The sequence below is a fragment of the Pangasianodon hypophthalmus genome, chromosome 22 (genome assembly GCF_027358585.1).
Source record: "Pangasianodon hypophthalmus isolate fPanHyp1 chromosome 22, fPanHyp1.pri, whole genome shotgun sequence".
NCBI classification, from domain to species: Eukaryota; Metazoa; Chordata; class Actinopteri; order Siluriformes; family Pangasiidae; genus Pangasianodon; species Pangasianodon hypophthalmus.
The window spans coordinates 18580197-18607697 of NC_069731.1; the positions used below are offsets into that span (position 1 = coordinate 18580197).

The following is a 27501-nucleotide window of genomic DNA, read 5'->3' on the forward strand; positions in this document are numbered from 1 at the left end:
ACAGCTACAGAAAGAAAGAAAACCCAACAGACCCGAATCTTGTCATTCTGTACCATGAAACATCATGTCAACAATTTTTATTCATCAAAAATGCAACTGCAACAAGCATGTATCAAAAAGTCTGTACGACAAAGCCTTTACAAAATGGCTTGACACTTAAGTCTTCTCCCCAAAATGGCTGTTACAACAAATTGTAAACAGTTTTTTTTTAATCAACAGTCTTACAGCACTTACAACAAAAATACAACTCGGCTAAAATAAGAAAAAAAGCACCTGCTCTCTTTCAATCTGGAAAGAGACGCACAAAAAAAACACAACTGCACCATCTGTACAGAGTTAAAAAAAAAAAAAAAAATGGAATGTTCAATGTTAAAAAAAAAAAAAGAAGAACTAATTATTAAATCAATTTATCCGCCATATATTAATATTTTAAAAAAATTCTCCCATGACAGAAGGCAAAGGGCTGGACGAGAATCAAACGGACGTGATGATGCGCTTTAATGAAAATACAAGCTGGTTTGGTCACTTAGCTTTGTGCATAGTTTTAAGGCATCATTTTGAAGCAGTCTTCTGGATGGAGAGCTCGACTGTGGCTGAGACGCATTCTGAAAGGGAGTCTAGATCTACGTCTGTCGTCTGCAGATACCAGACGGCGGAGGAGGGGACAGCTACCTATAAAAGGCACCTTTCGCTTCCTCTTTTCTTCCAGCGGAGTGATGAGCAGGTTTGCGAGACCCTGAGCGAGATCCGTGGAGATTCCAGTCAGCTACATGTCCTGTGTGGCACCAGGCTCGGTCCAGGGCTCAGGAGGATAAGTGGGTGGAGTGACGAAGGGGAAAGGGAGAATCAGAGAGGGGAATGACAGAGGGGAAACAGGTGAAGGGGTGGAGTGACAGAGCAGAAAAAGGAGGGTCGGAGGGCAGAGTGATGGAGGGAGAAGGGAGGAGCAGTGGCACGAAAATGGGGTAGTGGGTGGAGTGATGGAAGGGAAAGGGAGGATGAGTGGGTGGCGTGATGGAGGGGAAATGTCAGGTCAGAAAGTGGAGTGATGGGGAAAGGGAGGATGAGTGGGTGGAGTGATGGAGGAGAACGGGAGGATGAGTAGATGGAGTGACAGAGGGGAAAGGGAGGATCACTGGGCGAGTGAAGCAGGGGAAACGGAGGATCGGCAGGGTGGAGTAATTAAAGAGAAAGGGAAAGGGAGGATGAATAAATCGAATGCTGGAGGAGAAAGAGGATCAGGGCAGAGTGAAGGAAGGGAAGAGAGGATGAGTGTGTAGAGTGATGGAGGGGAAAGGGGGGATGATCAAGGGGAGAAGATCAGGAGGGAAAGGAGGAAAGCCGGTCCCTGGTCCTTTCACAGCAGAAGCAGCTGCGTGTCCGAATCATGTGGCACCAGAATCTGGAGTGCAGGGAGAAAATTTCACAATGGAGCACAAAATGGCGCTTGTATGGCATCTGGCGTTTCAGACTGACTCAAGTGCAGTCCCTTGGTTGATTTTTTTCTTTTTCTTTTTTTTTTTTTTTTTTTTTTGTTCAGTACATCAGCAGTAACACAACAGTTCCAAACATGTAAAAGTGGTTCTTCACATCTGTGCTTAAAGGCAAAAGAAAAAAAAAAAAAAAAAAAAAATCACAGAACCAACATGATTCATTTATAACAATGACAACAAAAAAGACAATCTGTAAACAGTCTTCGTATAGAGGCAGCAAATGACTGGGCTCTTCACATTTGTCTTTTTTTCTCTTTCAGTTTTGTACACAAGAAGGAAGATTCGTTTGCAAAATGCACCAACACACGCACACCTACACACACTCACACTCACACACACACTCACACACCGTCTCTTGGCGCAGTCGTTTAAAAACTTGTCGCGTGAATACTCTTGGTGTTTGAGCGATTCCATAAGGGGTGGAAAAAATGGCACTTTTGACCCAGCAGAAGGGATCCATCGGGTTCAGCGTTCCCCAGTCCCAGCCGAGTTCGATTAGCAATGCTCCCCCCGGATGAAAACGAAACAAAACAAAAAAAACCCAAAAAATTTAAATAAATAAAATATGACATTTAAAAAAGTAAGAGTAAGAATGAAAATCGCAGCAGTAGCTGAATGAGGTATCCATGTATTGCTCTATGTCAAAGGGAAAAATAAAACGGTGTTAAAATTAAATAAATTAAATAAATCAGTGGTTGGTTTGAGATGGGAGGTGAGCAAATCAGAAGTGATTGAAGCTTGAGGGCGGGGCAGGGCGGGGCGAGGCAGTGTCAGGACTCGACGCTTCCCTGAGGTAAGGCTCTGGAGCCGCTGTCCTGCTCGAACTCGGCCTCCTCCGGCTGCAGGGCCTTCCAGCTGGCTTTGTTCAGGCACAGGTGACCCAGCATGGTCTGAGAGAGCCGCGTGTCCGAGAAACGAGCCCACTCGGCAAACAGCGGCTCCACAACGTACGTCATGAAACCTGCACGGTTACAAAGAGAGAGAAATCAAGATCGTCAAAATGAGCCACGTAGATTCACTCTTTAATAATTCCAGTCATGAGAACCATTAGATGGTTTTCCATCCAGCACTTTTATGCAAATTTTGGAGGAAAAAAATACCCTGAACGGAAAACAGCAGTGAAAATTGGGGGAAAAAAAACACACAGAAGTGGAAAAGTTGGTGTTCTGGTACAGACAGGTTAGAAACAGGTTTTTGAATAAATGATGACGCAGGGCAGTGGTCCTCAAAGTGGGATCTGGAGACCCCGAGGGGTCTAGGACTGTGAACGCAGCAGAACTCACAACCCATATTATCAACGTTATTATATTTACGGGTCCAAGCACCAAAGTCAGCTCAGACCTAATATGTTCTACAGGTGAAAAATTCAAGAACAGAATGCTCTATGGCTCCTTATCGTCATGAAATAAATCCATACTGTCAGAGTCTGTGGGATTTATTTTAGAATTAAAGGGGTGTTTCAGTGCTTTATTTAGTGTTATGTTTAGTGCTATATTTAGTGTTATGCATGTTTCAGTGCTATGTTTAGTGCTGTGGATGTTTCAGTGCTATATTTAGTGCTATATTTAGTGTTATGCATGTTTCAGTGCTATGTTTAGTGCTATGTTTGGTGTTATGCATGTTTCAGTGCTATATTTAGTGTTATGCATGTTTCAGTGCTATGTTTAGTGCTATGTTTGGTGTTATGCATGTTTCAGTGCTATATTTAGTGTTATGCATGTTTCAGTGCTATGTTTAGTGCTATGTTTGGTGTTATGCATGTTTCAGTGCTATATTTAGTGTTATGCATGTTTCAGTGCTATGTTTAGTGCTATGTTTGGTGTTATGCATGTTTCAGTGCTATATTTAGTGTTATGCATGTTTCAGTGCTATATTTAGTGTTATGCATGTTTCAGTGCTATGTTTAGTGCTATATTTAGTGCTATCTTTGGTGTTATGCATGTTTCAGTGCTATGTTTAGTGCTGTGCATGTTTCAGTGCTATATTTAGTGCTATGTTTAGTGCTGTGCATGTTTCAGTGCTATGTTTAGTGCTATGCATGGTTCAGTGCTATATTTAGTGCTATGTTTAGTGTTATGCATGTTTCAGTGCTATATTTAGAAATATCTATATGGAAACATGGCCACAGAGGACAGTCACCGTTGTTGGGACAGACGAAGAAACTTTCTCGATTTAAGTAATGAAATCACGGTGATCCTGAGCCAGATAAAGCACTTACTGTAGATGAATGAATGAACATCAAACATTAATTCTGTCCATTACACTGCTGTTTTGTCTCTTCTCTTTCTGTACACACACGTAAAACACACATTCACTTTGGGTATTATAGTCTTTTCCTCCCTATTCACTTTTTTTTTCCATCATCTTCAGGATTTTTTGCATGACTCGTTTGCATTTTCTTTTGCCAACTTTTCAGAAATTTGTGTTAACTGCCAACATTTGAATGGAAACTTATGTTACGCAATCTAATTCTTAGGTGTGTGATCAAAACCAAAAAGCAAGGTGTGGCTGATTAAAATGGCTAACGAATGCATATTAACCTGTTCAGTACCAAGCAATAAAAATCATGAGGAGTGTTAGAACTTAAATGATTTGTTCAGCTCGTTTTGCAGTAACATTTCCTAATAAAATCATACTCCCTAAGTTGCAGTCTAGTTGTTTAGTAACGTTTTCCCTCTAATGTACTTTAGAGGCCAACATCTGGCATTAACACTTTTTAAAAAAGTTCTCTATCACAGTAAGTGGCACACACTAATAACAAGATCGGCTTGTCTTTCTTGATAAGGTGTCTAGACTTCCTGGTTGGCTTTGATTCGTGGGATACAGCCATTAAAAACAAGGAGCTTGTTAGATGATAAGCTCGCCGTCCATCAGGGTGAAAAAGCGTCCCTGATGTCTGCGGTGTTTATTAAGCTAATCGCGTTTTATTTCAATCAGAGAGATAAATCGAGTGCCATCTCCTGATAATGTAAAGCCAATGACACACTATCTCCTCGTCCTGCCCTTAAATATCGTCTCAGACGTCTGCGGTTTGTCTTGGTCAGGAAAAAAAAAAGAAAAGAAAACCTTGATTGGCGTAAAAGACCTCGCAACACATCCCTGTGTCGCCGCATTCACGCTGACGTTCTTACCGATCTGAACATCAGCTATAGAGTTCGTGTCGCTGTCACACAGTGGGCTCACTTCAAGTTTGTGCTTTTTCTCGATGTCTCCTAAACAAGGGGGAAGAAAGGCGTCACATGATCACGCTCAGGAAAACGATCAGCAGTCACATCAGGGTGAAAGTGTGTGCAAGTACCTTGGTGGAAGAATTCTTCAGTCACCTTTTCACTCCACTGCTTGCTGAGTTCCCAAGGCCTGCACGGGTTACAGATGTCTGCACACTTCAGGGCCATCTGTACACACACACACACACACACACACGCACGCACACACAGAAAATACAATACCATTACGTGTGGTGTTAATCACTGAAATATATATAGGATGATGGATTTCAAAGGAGTTTCATGAGAGATGCTAAACAAGCCAAAAGACAATACTATAATATGTTTCCTGGACCGAAAAGTAGGGAAACACACACACACACACACACACACACACACACACACACTTCCATAAACTTACCTCTTTACTCTGTAATCCACATAAATCATATCCACATAACTGTAAATCTGTCCACCTTTAAATCATGTTTGCAGTTTGTTTTTGTATATTGTTGTCTTTTTTGCAGTTCTGTTTCTGGTCTTGCTCACCTGCAGGATGAAGTGGCGGTGAGAGGCGTTTCCCAGACACAGCTCCTCCTGGTCCAGGTGCGTCCTGAACCTGGACAGGTATTCGTTCTGCCTGCTGATATCTGTGGCCAGAATCAGAGACCCCAGCTGCCTCTCCATGTTCACACTGAGCACAGAGATCACCACGTCAGCCACTGACATGGGTTATACTGCTCATGAAGTGCAGCAGCATAATGCACGTGGGGATACTGACCTGTCCTCTGCGGGAAGGTGGGAGAAGAGCTCGGTCTCTCGTAGCAAACCCACTGCAGACCTCCAGTGATGGTTCTCCAGAACTGAGGTATTCTACACAACCCCACAAACACACACACGCACACACGGTGAGGACAGGGCTGGATTAAGACTAACGATACAAGGCGGCTTTAACTGCTGTAAGAATGCATTTAAAGGAATACTCTGCATCAGCGCATCTGCTGTGTGTGTGTGTGTGTGTGATTAGCGAATTAGAGAATTTTAACGTTTCGCAGTAATGAGAAAAGAACTGATAACATTTCCTTTTCCATCACTTAGCAGACGTGGATATCCAGAGTGACTTTCAGGACTTTCAGTAGTGCTTTCTAGTTGGTCTCAAAAACATCTTCTTACACAAGTTCAGGCTCAAGAATAGCATTGAGATGTTAGTAAAGCAAGAAAAGAAGACACACAAGTCAATGGATTTTTAAAAAGAAACAAATTAATTCAATAAGTGATCATTCAAGTGCTTGGTAAAGAGGAAGTGCTGTTTATCCAGTTTAAACTTATAATGGAAGTTCTCTAAGGGCAGTTCTTGAATCAATATATAGTTAAAAAAAAACACACACACACATTCGTAAATAATAATAAAGCTCCAAATGTGTGGTTCAGGAATTTAAGATCACACCAGAGTCGCCAGTGTAGTGACATGGACCGATTAAACGAGACCTTCTCTCATGTCTGGCTCATTCGAATGCATTTATTGTTATTGTGCATCTACAGTAGTTTTGAATTTGCATTACAAAGTCGCAAAACTGAAATATTTCCCAACAGCATAACAACTGCCCTTAGACCTCCATTATAACTGAGTCTGGAGTAAACAGGGTTTCTGTTCTTTTCTAAATACAGAGAAATTAACACACACACACACACACACACACACACACACACAACAGATGTAGGAGATAGATATTCAACTGAAAGACAATAGATTATTTCTTTACAGCGGTTCATGTGTTGCTCTCACCCTGTACAAAGAGGCTAGGTAATGGTTGGTTTTGATGAGGAAAGGCTGATTGACCCCGGGGTGGTCCAGGTCATGAGTGGCTGCTGCCAGCAGGCCCAGGAGGATATCACAGGAAGTGAGGGACTTGGCAAGCTGCACAGAGGATATACACACACACACACACACACATTATAAAATCATGCAGTGAGGATTTGTGAAGTCATATAGGTTTGAGTTCCTCCAGCTCTCCTGCAGTCGTATACCTTGGGCTCCTTCAGGTAACAGTGCATGGCCTGGGTCACGTCAGCAGCATGGACTGAGTTATGGTACGGGTTGTGATTGTGGTAATCCTCCTGAACCAGAACTGAGAGGAGCAGAAAAACACAGGAACGTGAATTCAGGCAAAAATCTGCAAACATTGTGTGACTGGTCGTTATAAACAAAGGGTGCCCTAGATGATTCATTTCAAGATGGAGGACGGTGAGGTGTACAAAACGTCTTCCTGTAGTCATGGAAACTGTTATGAAATTTTAACAGTGCCACCTGCAGTACTGGAGCACTCGTACGTGACTGTCCATACGAAACCGCTAAGAGCATACGAACTTATACACTTACGACAAAACATCATTGCCACATTGAGTATACTGGACCTCCTCCGAAGCCTAGATTTATTTCTACATGGGTGTAAGATGAAAAGAGTTTAAAAGAAAAAAAACAACAAAATTTAATGAATTATTCATATTGAAGAATAATATAAAATGTCATTTAGTGTAACAGATAATGTTAAAAAAAAAATGAATTGGATAATTATGATGCCATTGTGAGAATTAAACACCAGCACCAAAAATAAATAAATAAATAAATAACTTCTAATCTACTCACTTCACTGTTAGTTACTACTTTCATTCCTCTTTATTTGTCCACAAAATTTCTTTCCACTTATCAACTTTCCTCTTTTTCATTTGTGTCAATAAAATGGATTTATTTTAATATTAAATACTCATGTGAGGCTGCAAAACAAACCAACACCCTTTTTTGTTCTTCAGCCTTAACTGATATGATCTAACAATCAGGAAGTAAAATGACCATTTTGTCCTAAACTAAATTTGACACAGGACTAAAGTACAGCATGGGGGAAAATTTTTCTACTACAGTTTATTTCCTTATACGTCTATTTACTCACCTAAAAAGCGGCGTACTTTAACCATGTCTAACTGGAAGAGCTCAATTAAGCCGTAATGATTTAGCAGATATAAGGTCAAGTAGATGAGACTGTTTCCTGAAAATTCAGAGGAAAAGAGAAACATGACGGTTAATGTGATGTATAGAAGCCAGCGTTTTGAGCATCAGGAGCATTTATCACCAATATAAAAGAATATTCAGAGATTAATGCGAAAAAAATCTTGACTGAAACAGTTTGCACTGGACAGTTTAACCGTAGCTTACTAACATATATTACGTATCATATTATACCATGCAAAAATTTACATATCCTTGGGACAAACTGAAGAAGACAGATTTAATTTATAGCAACAATACATGCAGCGTGTGAGGTTTCTCAAATATTTCTTGCATTTCTTATTTTTCATGCACAATGTGTACTATCTGCATACAAACAGTGCACAAAAACATCATTACTTCAGGCTGTATTTCTAAAAGAAATATTTTTTTGTAGATAAATTGCAAAACAAAGCAATTTTTTTTTACCCCATTCGAAAACTTGGGGCATGCAAACTTTTGCCCTCAAGTGTATAGTATAATATAAAACAATAACCCACAGCATCAGATAGGAAAATAGAAATTCTGTGGAACGCAGGTAAAAGACCACTGTAACGTCAATACAGAGGTGAAATCCAACAAAAAAACTTTAATCCCGAGGATACTACATACTGCAATATGAACAGTGTTTCTTTATACACATTTATTTGCTACTGAATGTTAAACACTGGAGAGAATTGATGCACTTACGCACATATATGGGTCAGGAAGATGTAGGAATCTCAAATAGGAATCACACTTTACAGTGCACATATGTTCAACATTCACATGCGTTATCTGACCAGCAGATGGAAGCGTTGATCAAAAACACAGAGATGAACGTTTGTCACACTGCACTGTGACTCTTAAGAGGCGAATACCGGCATGATGCACAAAACACACACACACACACACACACTCACTCGAGCATCATGGACCTGAACGCTTTTAAAGCACTTACCATTTGTCAGCCTGTCGAAGAGGAAAATGTCAAAATTCCAGCTTCCAACCTTTTCCAACATACACTGCAAAAAATACGAGCAGGAAATTAAAATACAGCAATAAAAAAGCATAATACAGGCACCGTATATACTGCAGCTGTACCTGAAATATTATGTCATCAAATACATCACTGCAACATCGCCCACATGACATGAGCAGATATTTTAAAGATTACTACATGGCTTTAGAATATACATACACTTCATTCTGATCTATTCATTCATTTATCCGTTTACTATTTAACTCCTGTTTGTCTGAAAAGGACATCCAACCATATTAATGATTGATGTACAAGCCAAAAGAAAAAATTTTTTACAGCATACAGAAAAGAAAAGAAGCAGTCATGCAGTCCTGACTCGTTATCTCTTAAAATGCAAAGCGTCACTTTGAATACGCTGATGAGTGCGAGATTTGCATGACATTTACATTTACACATGCAGAACAAGTCTGTAAGTCTATTGTGTGCTGGTGTACTGCACGGCCGCCACAACGAATCCCACTGTTAATAATCCCACAAAAAAAAACCACGAAAGTTTGAATGTTAGACATTCCATGTCATAGCTTTTAGTTGTTGGATTAACTCGTGGTAGCTAGCTGGCTCACAAACTGAGTACAAACGACTTTCTATCAACTTCTCCTAACTATTTTCATTATGCTAGTTTCACTAAATATCTACGCATGTATGTGTGTGTGAGTGTGTGTGTGAGCTGTGATGTGTGTATGCTAGGACTGAAAACACACCCTGGCTTGTCCGCAGTAATCTTCATCCAGGATGTGCAGGGGGTTCAGGTGTGGAGCTCCCCGCAGCAACCGGGACGACAGGAGGTGACGCTGGAAACTGAAAAGCCTGCGGATCCTCCGGGCTGGAATCGATCCCGCTGACTCGGCACGGGCTGAACACACACACGGCCACACACACGGACAGTGATGAATTCACTACAGCACACAATACATACAATCTTATATGAGATAAAGGAATAGTCCAGAATTTTCTGTAGTGTGTGTGTGCGCGTTTGTGATTACCACAGACAAGAACTTCAACACTTTTTCTTGCACTAAGAAAACAGAAAACCATTTATTCCAAACTCGCTTATAATGGAAGTCTGAAGGCAGATGCTGAATTCGGGTTAAAGTTTACTAGAAAAACACATTTTGTAGAACCCTTTCATGAATTGTTCAGTGTTTGTAAATGATGCTCTAGATCTTTGTCGTTCATTCTTTCTGACTTGGAACTACTTTTTCCAAGGAAAGAATTTGCAGTTTTAAAGTTTAAAAACCAGAACTACTTTTTAAATATACTGCTCCAGTGTTGGAGACTTTTACACTTTTACTCATGTCATGTCCGTCTCATCCTAAAATGTTCATATATCATATATGTTGTAGTTTTGCATTTGCATCGTAAGGTCACATGTTTAAAAGTTTACTGACCGAATAAACGACTGCCCTTTACAGCGACTTCCATTACAAGTAAACTGGTTTTTCAGTTTTCTTCCCCCAGAAACAGGAAGTGTGTTGAGATTCTTGTCCATAATATGGACACATATGCTACAGACATAGCGCACAGTAGTATTCCTTTAATTTATAGAAATTAAATGTCAATAATGCTTTCTCTCATGTTCGGCTTCCTCTCGTTCCACTGTGACAAATCTGATGTCATTCGGAGGCCTGAGGCATAAAGTTTCTCACGAAGAGAGGGAGCAGGTCATAAAACATTGTTTCGGTAAATAACCCGAGGCGGCCCCGTGTGCTTTGTGGATTAAAGTGAATGAGGGAGGTGATTGATTAACACAGCATTGTTATGCCAGAGGGCACGAAGGGGCCGAGTGCTGACGCAGCAACTCGCTCCAAACCTCCGCTGCCAGATGCGAAAAGTTCAACTCCTGCCCGACGTGGACATAACACGGCCACGATCTGGAACAGCTCAGATATAAAATATTAAATAGCCAGCAACTGTGTCATGGCAGTGGTTTAGTGTGTAACAGAATGTGTAACTCCTGGATTTAATCGTGGAAAAATAAAACACCGTCATGCCGTTTAGAGCGTATAAACCTGTGAATTTCCTCTAACACATCTTCACAGAGGTTCTGGGAACCTTTCACAGAACTAAAGAGGTCATGGAAGAGAACTACACAGTTTCTGGATGAGTTTCTGATTTGCATTTCCACCACACTGGAACCATTATGCAAAATAACAGAAGTAACTTTGACCACTATGTATTTTGGTGCCAAAGAAAGGTTAAGAACTTGAGTTGAGATTTTGCGATTTTATTGTTTTTGCGTCATTGCACAAATATGGCGTTTTAAACTGCAACAGAAAGCTGGGCAATGCGACGACATAATATTGATATTGTTATAGGTATAAGTGTCTGTGCTTTTAGAAAGTGACTTTTCCACTTCTGCCAGTTTTCTCATACTGCCTTTTTTTTTTTTTTTCAATTTTGCAGCTAGGAACTAAAGTTGTGAGCGGGGAACTGGAGAAACGCTGGAGCTCACGTGTCATAGGATTGGTCATGGAATCATTTGAGCCATTTGCTTGGATTTGCCACTTTAATGTGACACTCGCATAGAATTGGGAAAATCTCTCGCACTGTCGTGTTCTGGTGTCGCTGAAATCAAACTAATGGTCCTTTAATTTACTGTACCAGTAAGTGTTTTCCAGTATACAGTATATACAACAGCAGCTCATATAATGTTGTCCAATAGCTTAGTGAGTGTAAAGTAGTGTAATATTTGGGTGTGTATGGACAGTATACATACAGTATAATATACAGTAGTGGCATTCTTTCTGGTACTTACAGTGTAAGGTGCGGAAATCGACACCCAGGTACGGGTGCGAGCCTCTTCGTTCGGGTTCAAATCCTACCTGGCTCCTCACTCTCACATCTCCTAGAAGGCATCAACAAAAAGTCCCTCAAGAGGTTTGTTAGCACACAGATCAAGGCCTAGCCTGGTGCTGGACACACAAACTACGCACAAACACATGCACACACGCACGCACAGCCAAAATGTGGGAAGGAGGGCGAGGAAAGAGAGAGAGAGACAGAGAGAGAGAGAGACAGACAGAGAGACAGAGAGAGAGCATGCAGCTCCATGCCGGGAGGAGAAAGGCATTAGTATTCAGACTGGCACAAGCGAGGTAAACGCGAGGAAAGAAAGGCAAGCTTGTGCCTCAGCCCAAGTCAGAATGGAGAGGGGGAAAAAAAAGTCAGAGGGACTTCAATGAGGTTGGCCAAAGCTCTCGAGTCACATCTGTTAAATTCTCATTCAATAGGCCTTTTCATGAGACTGTGTGTTGGGGACAGGAGGGGAAAAAAACATAAAGGAAAATATAATTAAAAAAAAAAAGCTTGCATAGAATTCTACTGAGTAATGGCAGCCTCCAACAGGTCATGTCACTAGTGATTGGTGTACATGTGCATTAAATAAGTGAATAAAGGTAAATAAATCAATAGGTAAATAAGTAAATAAAGGACAGCCTCCCACCAGTACATTTACTTACTTGAAAACAGCTGTTTGAATATTACACAAGCCCCTATCAAAATACCAAAACTGTGAATTACAATTACATAAAAACACTATCGTTTAAAAAAAGAAAGAAAGAAAAAGAAAAGAAATCATCATTCAAACAAAGGCAGACATGAGTAAAAATTTAAAATGCATTCAAAAGATCTGACAGAAAAATGTACAAAAGTGTAGCAGCACACGTCACGCATGCAAACGGGAAGTACCACACATGAAAAACCAGACTGAAGCTCCTCGAGCATGCAGGAGGAGGGGAAGCCGCTAAGGTGGAGAAGCGAGGGGCGGGAGGAGGGGAAAAACGCGCATCCCCATTACACAACCACAGCAGCTTTTTCTCCCACAAAACTCCCCGGTTTCGTTAGCACCGTGACCTTTGACCTCTGCAGCTCAGCTCTGTAAGCCTCTCCGCGCATTGACGATTATTAACAGCGTTATGTGAGAATGCCACCGGCTGCTTCTCGAGCGCCGACGCCTGCTGCGTGCTTCAGCTGTATGAAGGAGTTCCTCAGGGGGCGAATAAGTGGACGCTCTTGTTTACTCTCACGACCAGGCTGTTTGGACTGTTTTATCGGTCACAGCTCGAAATAAAAGTAGCAGGTCAGGGTGAGGTTGCTGGGGTTTTTTTGGCTCGGGGCTTCGGAAAGTACCGTTTATCAAAGCTTTTAAAAATTTCACTGTACATTCACACAACATTCACCGGTGATGTTTGTGAAGTTGAGTATTATTGCTCATACATTTAACAGCAGTACGAAAAAAAAACTGCATGTGATGAAATTTAAATAAATTTAACAAGCGGGAACAAAAAAAAAAAAACAGTTCCTCCATGAGCATGCTCATTAAAGACAAGACAAAGTCTAGATATGTAACTGTGAATAAAATCAGTCCAAAGCATTCTATTAATAAGCTTAAAGGAATACTCCAGACTTTTCAACCTAATCTTCATCTACCACATCTCTAGTGCGTGTGTGGGTGTGTGTGTGTGTGTGTGTGTGTGTGTGTGTGTGTGTGTGTGTGAGATTACCACAGACAAGAATTATAAGTGTTTTCTTGCATTGAGAAAGTGACACTTTACTCCAAACTCACATGTAATGAAAGTTTAAGGGCAGTTGTTAAATTCCATCAATAAACATTTAAACTACATGTTTTTTTTTTGTTTGTTTTGTTTTGTTTTTTTGCAGAATGCTTTCATGAACTTTTAAATTAAAACCATTTGTCGTTATGCCAAAGATACCAGCATGGCCATGTGGCTCTAACGGCAAAACAGAAATACACAGAAAAGCAAAATAACTAGATTTAAGGATGTAACTGAATATGAATACTTTCATATTCAGTTCACAGGGTTTCTGGTTGAGACTGGAGGAGTGCATCGGGACCAGGATGCTGCGGGACACAAACAAACAAGTCGCACGAGCAGGAGGTTTGTACGGTCATGCGGGCGTAAGCGAGCAGTCGGATATGAAGCTTGTGAGACAAACAAAGACCAAATTAACATGAGCATGCAGCACTTCATTTATCCTTAATGTAAATTAGGCTACAGGTTTGTTTATATTTTGGGAAATACATCTAGCTAATTCACTAGAACTGTATAAACATATATATACTGCATTCAGGCAAAAACAAAAAAAAAAGCATGAGCAAAAACAAAAAAAAGTCCCATGCACATCTCTAGTTCAGACGAATTATGAATATATTATAGAAAAATATTTTTTTCCAGTGTTTCCATGGGCATAGCAGTATGGTTGGGTTTTTTTTTTTTTTAAATAATTTGTGGTTTAGGCCACACCCACTCTGCATTTAAATCCAAAATCCAAATACAGATACAGAAATCTGGAGCACTAAACAGATACAATTATTGTGTTACACCCCTAATGATTTTTTTCCCTTTCTTGCTAAACAGCTTTGCTAATATTTTCTCTTATGGCAATCTCATGCTAACATGTATGGTCAAGTGGAGTAAACGGGTTTTGAAAAAATGTGTTGAAATTCTTCTCTGTGGTAATTACGCATAGCATTACAGCACTGGTGGATAATGATTAGGTTGAAAAATGCAGAAGTATCCCTTTAATGTCACTGTAGGATTGTGCAAAAGGAAATATGAGCTGCTCCGATTTCTCACCATCGAGCCTTTCTAAGAGGTCAAAAGGTCACTGAAAATCTGGGTAGTATCTATGTTAATCAAATTTACTGTAATCAGATCACATAAAATTTCAAAGGCGAGATCCTGAGGGGCTTTAAACCTTCTGCTGATGAGATTATCTGAGGCTGTGTGATTGACGGGGCAGGGATCCAGTACACGGTGAATGGTGTGATCAGGGACAGAGCTAGAGTATTTGCTGGTTTGTTTTTGTGTGTGTTGTGTGCGTGTGTTTGTATTAGTGCAAATGTTGCTTACCTAGCATACGAATATACAGAGCAGTTTGATCAGAACTGTCGTAGGAGATTGCGCCACGTCTCTGTGGGAAGGAAATAAAAAAGAGGTTCGAGTCAGAATTTAAACTGTCGCAAACCAAAATGAAATGCATTTTACTGAGACTAAAACTGCCTCAATGTGCATTAAAGATATAATCAGCCATCTTAGCTGGAGCAATTCTGAAATGCACAATGCAAAAAAACTGTTCTGCCTTTTTACTGTTCCCAAAAAAAAAAAAAAAAAAAAAAAAGAAAAAATTCAATTCAGTTTGCAAATCTCAGTGATGGTCTATAATATAGCTAGCTTAGCATGCAGAGTCTGTGGCTTAACATTTTCACGTACAACCACACGGTCATTCTCTAAAAATGATTGGTGTTTGGTTGTAAGTGGTTGAGGTTTTTTTTTGTTTTTGTTTTTTTTTTTTGCGATTTCACAAACTAAAACTAAAAATCCTTTTTTCAAGAGTTAGTACAAGAATATATATATTTTTAAAAAAGACTGACTGAAACTTTAAAGTCCTACTCAGCAACTTTGAAACAGTTTAGCTGAAGCTTGTGGTTTTACAGCTCAAAGTTTAAACAAATACAGACCTCCCATTAAGATTTTCCTGAAAAGCCACGCCTCCAAAACACATACTTATACTAGAATGCCTTAATGCTACATGGAAATAAAGACCTGTACTAATTGGGTGGATGATGGTGGTCCACATCAAGTTTTTTTCTGAATACAAAAGCTAAGCCGCCACAGAAACTTTGAGAGTTTGAAGTTTTATTGAATTGTGCCATGACGCAAGTAGAACGTCAAATATTATGTTCTTAAAACATATATTAAAAAAAAAAAAAAAAACACTGACTGCATCTTTAATAAAGACCACAATAAATATGAAAAAAGACACATGCAAGCAAAGCCTTTAACTTCTAAGCAACTTCATGTATAATCAGTACATGACTGATGCTGACCTCCGATCAGACTTCATGTGTCACGTGACAGACGCAGCCAGGCGCCGGAACGTAAACAAACGCATGATGTTTTCCTGAAGTATCTCTGAGGCGCCGTTTAAGTGTAACAGCACGTGCATGTTTCTCACACGGCCGTATTTCAATAGAGGTGTGTTTAACAGCCAGAGACTGGACCATCTCGCCAACACTGATCCAGCCTCCGCACACACACACACACGCGCTAACTTCAGCTCCACAGGAGGACACAACGTTCTGAATTAAGCACGCCTCATCTCTCCCGTTTAATCTTCTCGTCCATTTCCTGCCCCGCTACGCTAAGCCACTGGGTGATTAACACACAAACACAAACTCACACCTCGCCTCATGAAGTGACTGTGTTACAAAAGGCCTGGTTATTAAGCAGGAACGTCAAAAAGCAAAGCAAACCTCCCCATCCAAAATGATCCCTAATGGTCATACCTATAAAATTAATAGCACTAATATGTCAAAATCATATTAGATATTAGGAATAGTTTAAAAGAAAAAAAATTTAATTCTGAAATGGATGATAATTCTCTCTAACATTTCTCTCTTGAGCGAAAAAAAAAACAAAAAAAAGATTCACATTGCATTGATACACAGTGTAAATCATTCTTGAACAGTTCTCTTGTGATTCGATGCACAGTTTAGAAAAAACTAATTCGGAGATGCATCCTAACTCTCTTGAACACTTCTCTGCTGAACTGATACTAATACTAATACTACTAATACTACTACTAATAATAATAATAATAATAATACAAATTACAGAGATGCATCCTAACTCTCTTGAACACTTCTTTGGTGAACTGATACTAATACTACTAATACTACTACTACTACTAATAATAATAATAATGAAAGTTCCAGAGATGCATCCTAACTCTCTCGAACAGTTCTCACGTGAAAATTCTGAGAGAAGCTCTTGAAACTATTCACACTTGAATCTGGAAAAAAACAAATAAATAAATAAAAATAGAAATAAACTCAATTCTCATACTGACATCCTAACTCCCTTGAATCGATATCCAAAAAAAATTTGAAAAAAATCTGAGATGCATCGCAACGCTTCCTTGAATATTTCTTTCTTGAACTGATTCACCAGAAAATTCTGATATGCATTGTAACTTTATCGAACAGTTCTCTGCTGAACGGATGCCAAAAAAATAAAATAATAATAATAATAATAATAATAAAAAGATTCAGAGATGCATCCTGCCTCTTCTGAATAAATGCATGATTTTTATTGCCTGAAACATCAACAGTACTTTCATTACAAAGTGTAGTGAAAATGATAAAATTATACTTTAAAAGCAGCTAGCGGACATACTGGAAAAAACAAATAAATTAATGAATGCACATTTCTAGAACTCAAAAACATTGAGAAACATCAACAAGTACAAAAGAATTGGCACCCTGAATCAAAATCCAATGTGAGACCAAAAAAAATTAGGCGAATCCCTAACTCCACGTGTAGAGGTGGGCAATATGGCAAAAAAAATGCAATTTGATAGTTATTAAGTTATGTAGGCCTTTATAAAATTATAAATTCTCTAGCAATTTAACAATTTGCCTTCTACACTTTGCACAATTTGCTGTGCTTGAAACCATCTGACAAATGACTAAGTGTAAATGTAACAGTCATTTCAAAGAACTGTTAAAGAAAGAAAAAAAAAATCTACGAACTATTCAGAAATCTTTCTGCACGATGGCGCAGGAGGGAAGGAGACGAGGCTGAAAAGCTAAAGACCTGGCTCGTCTTGTGCTGGCTTTTCTTCACACACACACACACACACACACACACTCCAGTACAGCTTTTAGATGGCTGGACGTGGTGTCCCCAGATGGCACACAATTCAGCGTTTGACGTCAATGGACAACCAATTTGCATACTTGATTTTTAGCCATTATCAGTCCTGCTCTCCCTTCAGACTCCTCAAATGCAATTATGAAATAATTTCAAATAAGTAAGGCATATTTTTTCTCCCTGCCATGCAAAAACAAAACAAAAAAACTAAGGAAAGTGCAGAAATGATTTTAGCACAATATGCAAAAAAAAACAAAAAAAAAAAAACAAATCCTACATCCTACATGCATCATGTACCGGAAACAAAACCGTGACACAGGAGCAGGTTTTTAAAACGAAGGCTTGTAATATGATTCCAGTGTGGTTGTCTGCATCTATGGTTAATTACCGCTATGAAAGATAAACCCAGGGATGACTGTTTGAGGTGTGTCCACTCCCGGACTCAAACCAGGCACCCTGCAATAACGGCATGTGAATTGCTAGGGGACGTGACAACATGCTTGCAACAGGGAGACTTCAAGCGACAAGCACGCTGCCTGTTGAGTCATTTCGCCGTCCACAAGCGCCGTACTTCCACACATCACGCGGCGTACGGTGTGTGAGTAATCACGAGCAGGGGGTGCTGAGAGGAGCGTGCCCATATGGCACGGGTGTTACCGAGGGCTGGTATAACCCCAAGGAGAGCAGAATAACGTCAGCTGCTTTAGCATGAAAACGCTCAGCGGGCCATCGACTTGTGAGGACACACCTGGGACTTTCAGGGGATTTTAGAGAACAAAAATATTTCCTCTTTTCTGGGGAAACTACAAATATACAACCCTCAAGCTGCTCTGTGAAGTTTACATAAAAACAAATGAGCAGAACAAAAGAAAAGCACGATCAGAACCATTTATAAGCTTCATGAGGAATTTCAGCCCTGCTTTGAGGACTCTATTTGAACAGGTTAACTCGGCGCTGAATTGCAGAGCCGCATGCCAACTGCTACACAACAGGGAGGTGTGAACCAAGTTAAAGGCTCTTGTGAGTTTGCACGGACACGCCGGAGCCAAAAGACAGAGCACAGACACACAGCCTGCACATCTGCTACATTACTGTCAGCAAATAAAGAATAAAACACTCCGTGTTGGGCTTGTATGAGATAATAATCAGTGATGGCGTTGTTTGATGAAGTTAAATGTTACCACCCTGAAGTACCACTCCTAACAAATCCCTTCTTAATACATTATGATTAGATCACAACACCTACGATTTTTATGCAAAAATGTCATTTTGGATGCAGCAAATGTCTTCTGCATAAACGCTGGAAACAAGGAACATCACAAGACGACGGAGGTCAAGTGTGACAAGTCAATTTGCTTAGTACACACAATACAGCGATCAGATTGGTCAAAATCTATTCAGGTGACAATCTAGTTAAAAGACGCATGAAATGTGTGGACCAGGTGTAGATAAGCAGTTAAACAGGAAGTTCCAAAGAAAATTTGGACGGTCCTACCTGTTTGCATGACGACACCATTGAAAAAACTCAAAATTAACAATTCAGCATCCCATCATGTAGGAATAAAACACTTCAGGGTGTGCGTTTATAGGAAAATAATCAAAGCGGTTATGGTGTGATGAAGTGGAGTTACTGCTACCACAAAGTTGAGTGTTTTCCCCATAAGAGCAAATCTGGAAATGTGTTATTCCTATAAGTGCTATAAGAAGCCTTTGTGAATTGTCCCGTATACTGCAAAGTCCCTGTGAATGAGCTGTTACTATAGAAACCATAACATATTAATATAATGCTGATTTGCAGCTGGACTACTGTCAGTAATTACTTGTCATTTCTTTGGTACCTATGTGACCAGCTAACTGTTATACAGGTCTAATCAATTTTATAAATGATGAGCCCTCCCTGGTCCGATCTACTCATGCGGTTTTCTTTAGACTTCTGGATGACTGCAGAGACTTTTGGAACACAGACCGCATTTCTCAGTCCTAATCGAAGAATCCTTTCAGATGGATCAGACTTCGATCATATAGCAGCTATACACCGTCTGCAGGTGCGACTCTGGGATGCGCTAGTTAGGCCAAATTTGGAAAAACAATCACCAGTTCCACGGTGATCAATGCATATTTATAACATGCTGACCGCCTGCATGAAGGCAACGGCATTCACTCGTCCAAGGTGACTGTTATGGCTGTATCTGGGACGAGTGGAGCACACACTTACACGGTGTGTCGCTATTAGACTCGGAGGGAATCCTGTCTGATTCAGCTGTGCCATGTAACGACCGAATCCTTGAGTAGAAAAGTTCCAAAGGAGGACCGAGTCATGCAGATGTTAATCACACTAGTAGGACTTGCTCAATGTATTATTGTTGACGGCTGTCAGAGACAGAACATTTTTTAAAATCGTTTTTTTCTGAAGAGGTGTAAAAGCTACAGTTCACTCCAAAACCTACCTTGGAGAAAATCCATCTGATGAGAAAGGCAATTACAGACCAGATTAGAGCTATTCCCATTGGACCTTGAGGACACGGATGATCATAGTCTCGGTCTCCAAGTGTGGGTGTGTGTTACTGTGCGTGTCAGAGTGTGGGCGTACGTGTGTGTGTGTGTGTGTGTGTGTGTGTGTCAGAGACTCAAGCTTAAGGCCCAGACAGCGTGCTGAGTGCTGAGCTTAGTGCAGCTGTCTTAGCCGTGCTGCCGTCACCTGACCACACAATCATGGGACAGGCGCCATGGAGAGACACAGACATACACAAACCAGCTGTCCATGATGGCCATGAATGCCTCTCGTAAACTCCACCTCCCTCCCGCACCCCCCAACTCCTGCAGCTTCCAAGCGACAGCAAATCAGAGCAGCAGGTCCATTGACGCATGCAGGAGGAGGGGCTTAGAGGGACCGAGCACACTCCTGTCTCCTTATCAGCGCAGCTGGAGTGCACACTGTACACTCCATTTACTAAATAAAACACTGCCCAAACCTCCACCACCCTAATGAAAGATTAGGACACAACGATTTATTTTCCATTTGTTTTCTTGCACAGGGATTCATTCCTTTTTATAAAACTTATAGGGCCCACATTATTCATATATATATTACATATTACTTAACCCAGTGCCTAATCCACACACACACCTCCCACCCCCCATTCATTAATATTCATAAAACAGACCCCCCCCCCCCCCCACTCATTAATATTCATTACTTTGCTAATAGTCTTCTCAATAAAGCCAAGAACATTTTGCACATCTTCCATGAAATCTGCATGTTGTTGCTGTTTCAAACCGAAACAGAAATTTGCTGATTCATGAGTTTTTTTTTATCATGAAAACGACAGGATGTACATTTTTTTAACGCTGTCCTAAAAGAAACGAGCTGTTCTGAGAGAAATGAGAGTTGGACAATCACTAAAAAAACCTTGATCAAGTTTCGCTTTGTAGTAGGAATGGCTAATTTCTAGTTTCTTCAAGCTCTTTTTCAAATCATTTTGAATTTGTGGAATCGCTCGTGCTCCCTACGAGAGCTGTGTGTTACATATACCACCATATTAAATTGTGATCAAAAACAAGTACTGATCTTTTTTACAAGTGAAGCTGCTTCTACTCAGAAAGGTAGTATGCGGTTTGGGGCGAAGCCTGTTTTGACCACCGTGAACCAATCATAATGAAATATTCAAATGCCGTTCATGTGATGCACTCGTGCTACATGTTCATTTCAGCAATTGATCAACCACAGCAAATTATTCAAATGAGTCTCCAGCGACAAAGAGGTGATTTAAAACAGAGTGTGAAGTGAGAAAGTTTTTCCTCACAACAACCAAAAAACAACTAAAAAAAAACATACAGGTTTCACAATTTATCAATATTGCTGCAGCTCCTTATTGTCTGAAAACACAAGAGCTCAGTTTATTTTAAAAATACACTTCAAGGATGACAAAGTGGTACTTGTCAAAAAAAAATGGCTACATAACCAGTGTGCTAAGCTAGTTAGCTAGCTAAATCAAGCTAACATTAGTGATGAACAAATCATGGCTGTTCTATAAATCATTGAGAACATGGCTATGGAAACTGAGAATTTGTATATTTGTGTATGTTCATGAATCCTGCTCCGGAAAAGCAAAATTTTTCAAAATATATTTTTTTAAATATGCAAATATTTGAAAAATGCCCATGTTTTAGAAGACAAACATACATTTTAATCTATAATCTATATTTGGTTATGATTGCGAATATATTTCCATACCTTTGACATACATTTCTTTACGAAGAAAATATATTAACTATCTAAACCAAATACATTATTTATTTTGCAATATATTCTTAAGTGTAGGTCAACATAGGATAATTTAAAAATATCTGCCCTTATTCTAAGATGTACACTATTTAGCAAAAATGTATGTGGACACCTGACTGTAACATCCAGTGTGTCGTCCTTCCTTAAACTGTTACCACAAAGGTGGAAGCACACAACTGTATAGAAAGTCTTTGAATGCTGTAGCATTACAATTTCCCTTCACTGGAACTAAGAGGCTCAAACCTGTTCCAGCATGACAATGCCCCTGTGCACAAAGCGAGCTCCATGAAGACATGGTGTGTGAAGGTTGGAGTGGAAGAACTCGAGTGTCCTGCACAGAGCCCTGACCTCAACCCCACTGAACACCTTTGGGATGAACTGGAACACCGACTGAACCCCAGACCTCCTCGACATCCCAACATCAGCGCCTGACCTCACTAATGCTCTTGTAACTGAATGAACACAAATCCCCACAGATCTAGTGGAAAGCCTTCCCAGAAGAGTGGAGCTTATTATAACAGCAAACTCAATATTAATGGACATGTTTTTGGAATGCGATGTTCAGTGTTCAGGTGTCCACATACTTTTGGCCATATAGGACAGATTTTGAAATACATTGCTTTTCCATGTGGGTCAAGCCAAATGTGACGAAGGCCAAATGATCAGGGCTTTTTTTGGCAACATTGTCATTCTGAATTGGGTTTTGAGGCAAAACTATTGTATCGTGACCGCTCTGTTTTTAAATAAAACATCCATTCTTAACCAAGTGTGTATCATGTTCGAATCTATTTCCCAGTCACAGCCTTGGCCTTGCAAACGCCTAGTTTTGAGAACAGGTGTGCAATCAAACGCTCTCCCGCAGCCCAAATTAGGCCCGTCGTAGCATTGACATCACCACATATGTCTGTGGAGGAGAGTTTCCACAAATAGACTCGCAGCACGTTAGGCGAACTGAACACCGCACCACGGGCGCTACGACACACACAAGACTTCTCGCTGTTTCTCACATGACTTTCCACACGATGCGGACTTATTTAAAGGGTGCGATTTTAACTGTGACTTCTACTGTCTGGAAATAATCTTCTACACATGAGCCCTGAGCTTGAACACACCCCCACATGAGCTCCTACTCTGACTCTATCTTGGTTGAATATGCAAACTCATCTCTGTATGTTCACAGGGTCATATACTGAACCACACACACACACACACACACACACACACACACACACACACAAGGAGGGGGCTGCCAGAGACGTGGGTGGGTGAGAGTCCTGCGGTTTGAGGATCGAGAGATGAAGCACGCAACTGCTGATTCCCAAACCAAACACAGGAAATGTGGAGATGTTGCGTGTGACCACGTGTCCCCCGGGGTGAGGGAGGAAACGAAGACAATATTCATCAGAGGAGTCACGCTTCCGTTATGATCGTTTTATCAGTCACAAGTTATCCGTGAGCTGCTCGATAAGTCAATCACGAACATTGTCTTGGGTACAGACTGCAGCTGTGTCATTGGCCACGCCCACTGCCGTTCAAAATCATGATCCTGTGTACATGGTAGGGCTGTTAATTAAGGAATAAAATACTTGGTGATGTGCTGTTACAGGAAAATAAGCAACGACAAGGTGGTGTGATGATGTGGAGTCATTTTTACCACCATAAAGGTAATTTTTTTCCAACAATAGCACTACCCAATGGGTTTTATTACACTTATACAACAGCAGTTTTCCAATGCTAGCATTTTTATTCATTAAAGAATGAAACATCCATGAAACAGGTTGGTTCCTGTTATCACTTACATAGTAGCAGTTATGTAGCTTCAGTCATTGCTGCACTTTGTCTGGAAGTGACTAAGACAAAAAAAATCGCTTGTTACCATGAAACCGAAACGTCTTCTGACTTTTGATGAAGGAAAACGGAAAGTTACAGCTTTACCTCTGACTGTTACAAAGTGCTGATACTGGAGACTCCTTCAATAAATAAGACATTTTTTTAAGTCTGTTTTTTATTAGTCTTAGATATCTGGAACGTCTGCTACAGAAGTCCCCGTGAATTCACTGTTACTATAGAAATCATAACATATTAGAACGAGTACAATATAAACCTGTGATTACCATCAAAGCTGCTGTTATAGAAAATTAATCAAACATTCTGACCAATCAAAATGAAGAATTCAGCAGTGCTGTGTTATCAAGGCATTCATTCATGAGGCGTTTCATTATTACCGAATGTAAACGGAATGGTTTTAAATCAAACCAAAAGGGTTTTAATTTTAAATTGACGACAAATATGATAAAACAAAGATACTTTATCTGTGTACTTCTTCACCAGCTTTTTCTCCACTCAGACATGCACATAAAAATAAAAAGAGTCATGGAGCAGTTGCTTACATCTGGTGCAAAATGGGCTTCTTTGACTTTAACAGTTTCTAGGAATATATATTTATCCTTCTAATAAATTAATTATTAAGTGCAATAAAAGTAGCAATAATTAAAAAAAAAAAAAATCAAAAGTTAAAATTACAAGTTAAAGTACAATTGCAAAGTTTTCAAATTACCGAAAAATTATTAAATCTATGAAGGTCATAGCAATGCTGATTTTTTTTTTTTTCAAACAATTTATTATTTTTTAAAATTGACTTGTTATCTGCCATGTTCAGTGCTAAGGTCACGACCTCAGAGCTCCTGTCTAATCATGTCTTAAATTAAAAAAAATAAAAAAAATAAACAAAATAAAATAAAATGTCTGGTGGTGAAATTCAGCTGCCAGAATACAGAACAACTTCCTTTCTACAAAAAATCACCTATGCTTTACAGTTATTTTTTTCTGCTTCACTATTAAAGCCCCCCCGCCCCCCCAGGTCTCCAGGAAGTTACATTCACTTCTTCAGAAAGTGTCACAGTGCCATACTGAGGTCGCCTCGCTCGGAAGGGGTCATGTCCCTTCCTTCAAACATGTACAGACAGTTTCTGTTTTCTTTCCCCTTAGCGCAATAACGGTCAGTTTATCAGCACTTCATTCTTCCTCATACTATCAACTGAAGGCACATGAAAAAGAGCAAGCAAAAGAGGAAGCCGTGCCGATTCCCGTTCACTCTCAGCCTGACTCGGATTAAAGGAACAGTGCTCGAGTTCATAAATTCAGAGCTCCTTTATGAGTTATAGCACGCCGCTGTGAGACGCTGCATGACTGCACTGTACATTCCTGTAAGAGCCGGGCCATAAACGAGACCAGACTTTTACAGCATGGCTAATGGAGCTGAGCACTCGCTCACACAAACCTGCTGCTTCGGTGTAACAAAAGTAAACTTTTTTTTTTTTAAATGAAATACGATTTAGCACCATACTGCAGAAAGGAGAGACACAGAACAGGGTGCAAATATTTATTTTATTTTATATTTATTTATAATAATCTTTAATGTAGACATAATGTTTTATTTTAGATTTCTTACATCTGAGCATTAGTATAAAATGGTTATAGGTTTAATAAATGAACAACCTTTAATAAAAAAGTTAAATTTGGGAATTTTTCCAGAACCATCCAGAGGTGGATGATTTTTCAGCAAAACACAAATGACATTAAAAGATATGTAAAACAGAAAAATTAAAAATAATAATAATAAAATTAAAAATAATAATAATTATGTTGTATTTTGTGTAACTTTTACATTGTATATTGATATTGCATAATCGTGCATAATATGAGCAGACATTAACTAACAAAAGGTTTTTAAAAAATCACTCATTTCAGGTTTTCAGGTCTTTAAGCTCAAAATATGGCACATGGCTTTGTCATAAATGTTAAAGTTTAAAGAAAATCAATAACTCAAATTCTACTGGAAGAAACTGAATAACGCTGCGTTCTGAAACTCTGTAGCCTGCATTTTGCTAGCTTAATAATTTACATAGTCAAGATTGATAGGTTAAGTGTAGCAGCCAATGAAAATAGAGAAGAGGAGGCATGGCCTACATCACCGTCAGCTAAATAAATAATCTGGTCTTGCTAAATTTTCAGAAATTAACCGAAACTGTTGCCTTTGCTACTGTTCAATGGCCTTTCTGTGTAATTAATGCTTAATTAATGTTCTTAAAAATATGACTAATATATATTAAACATTCAATAAGAAATATTAATATTATTAATATTAATATGTATTTTAATTCATTTCATTATTCCGCATAGCAAAGCAATCCTTTTTTTCTCGTGCAGTCTGCTTTTGAATTGACAAAGCAAAATATACAAGCATTTATCCACTGTGAGCAATTATGTAATTATATGAAGAACAAGCACAATGAGAAGCAGTAAACAAACAGACATACACACTGTCCAAATCACACAAAAGCATCATGAATGAATAACTTACATTATCTCTGTCCAGTGCTAATTTGTTAAAAATAAAAAAATCCATCAAAAAAAGGTCAGAGAAACCTGCGGTCACAGGTCGGGACGTGTCCCCTGACCCTGAGCAAACTACATTTTATACACAGTTTCATATCAGAAGAGTGTCATGTGATTTTACTTCATTCAACACTTAAATTCACATTGTGTTCATTTATATATTTTACTAAATAAGGCTTGTTTTATTTAAATGCATTTCACCATGGCACTATGAAGATCAGCTGTAAATCCTCACTGACTGTTGTAAATATATAAGAGCATATATGGTTGGGAATTAAGCAACGGGACGACAGGCGTTACGCAGTAAATCACGTGGTAATGATGACATACGGAAGAAGAATACGAATATGAGAAACCGGAACCACAATACTGTGCAAATTCCTGCAACTTTTCTGTGTAAGAAAAACTCCATATAAACTGTGTATTAGACCGGTCGCAATTATGAACAGGGCTTTTCAGATCACATGTATCTTTAAATCAATTAATATTTTGCAAAAACAAAACTTTTTCTTTTATCCTTTTGAGGCATTGTTGATGCCTCAAAATAAGAACATAAGCAGAATATTGCTGAAAACACAAGATACACAACTAGGGGAGGAGTTCGTATTTTTGAAATGTTCAATATTAAAAATTCAAACAGTAAGGTGTATAGTAAGGAATGAACCACATCAGGTCATGCTGTTAGAGGAATAAAATCAACATTGGAGTGGTGTTATGAAGCAGAGTTACTGTCACCATCCTGAGGTTGATGATTTTCCTTTAACAGCATGTCCTGAAGTGTTCTATTCCTCTTATACCACAGCAATTTTCCAAGCATTACAATTTTTATTTATTAAAGTATGACACGTTATTTTTTTTATCCATTCATGGAGATATTTAATGTTGTGAAACAGCCATGAAACAAGTTAGTTCAGGTATAAACACGTTTCTCATTTGAAGCTAATAAGGTGAGAACACTGCAATTTTTCATGTTACCAAGAAACAGTAAATTTGTAGCTGCACTACTGCAGAAAATGAACACTTTCTGACCAATCAGGAAGCTGAAAAAAAACACTCGAGAGAATGCTGTTATAGGCAAATCATCAAATACATGGTGTGATACGGCCCGAAAGAGCACAAAGTAGAAGTTTAATTGTGAAATGTAGGAGTGAGCCAGTTGCAGCAAGTTTAAACTGTCACTCAGTGTACTTTATTGCAACTAGCACACAGCCAATACACACACACAGACAGACACAGACAGACACACATACCAGCTGATAAAAGCATAATGTTTTGTGTCATACATGCCATTTTGTGTGCATGTGTGGGTGGAAAATTGAATATTCATATAATATTCGCATAATGCTTTGAGAAAATTCGAATAATAATATTGTCTGAGAC

The 27501-nt window shown here is 39.3% G+C and overlaps 1 protein-coding gene across 6 annotated transcripts in view; it reads right to left on the reverse strand.

Moving 5' to 3' along the window:
* Positions 1 to 39: 39 nt before the first annotated feature.
* Positions 40 to 27501, reverse strand: part of pde7a (phosphodiesterase 7A) — a 37507-nt gene continuing 10045 nt past the window's right edge. Inside the window, exons 1-14 of one of the 6 annotated variants that reach the window (XM_026938219.3) lie at positions 19886 to 20509; positions 14637 to 14697; positions 12222 to 12254; positions 11519 to 11608; positions 9465 to 9616; positions 8683 to 8746; positions 7648 to 7743; positions 6728 to 6828; positions 6486 to 6617; positions 5481 to 5572; positions 5249 to 5393; positions 4792 to 4888; positions 4625 to 4705; positions 40 to 2454 (exon numbers count right to left, since the gene is read on the reverse strand). In XM_026938219.3, coding sequence (XP_026794020.1) covers positions 2264 to 2454; positions 4625 to 4705; positions 4792 to 4888; positions 5249 to 5393; positions 5481 to 5572; positions 6486 to 6617; positions 6728 to 6828; positions 7648 to 7743; positions 8683 to 8746; positions 9465 to 9616; positions 11519 to 11608; positions 12222 to 12254; positions 14637 to 14697; positions 19886 to 19945 — 1395 coding nt within the window. In that variant the 5' untranslated portion in view covers positions 19946 to 20509 and the 3' untranslated portion in view covers positions 40 to 2263. Of the gene's footprint in view, positions 2455 to 4624; positions 4706 to 4791; positions 4889 to 5248; positions 5394 to 5480; positions 5573 to 6485; positions 6618 to 6727; positions 6829 to 7647; positions 7744 to 8682; positions 8747 to 9464; positions 9617 to 11518; positions 11609 to 12221; positions 12255 to 14636; positions 14698 to 19885; positions 20510 to 27501 lie in introns of those variants that run through there. The other 5 variants (XM_026938216.3, XM_053227880.1, XM_026938220.3 and 2 more) reach the window with 5 other exon arrangements.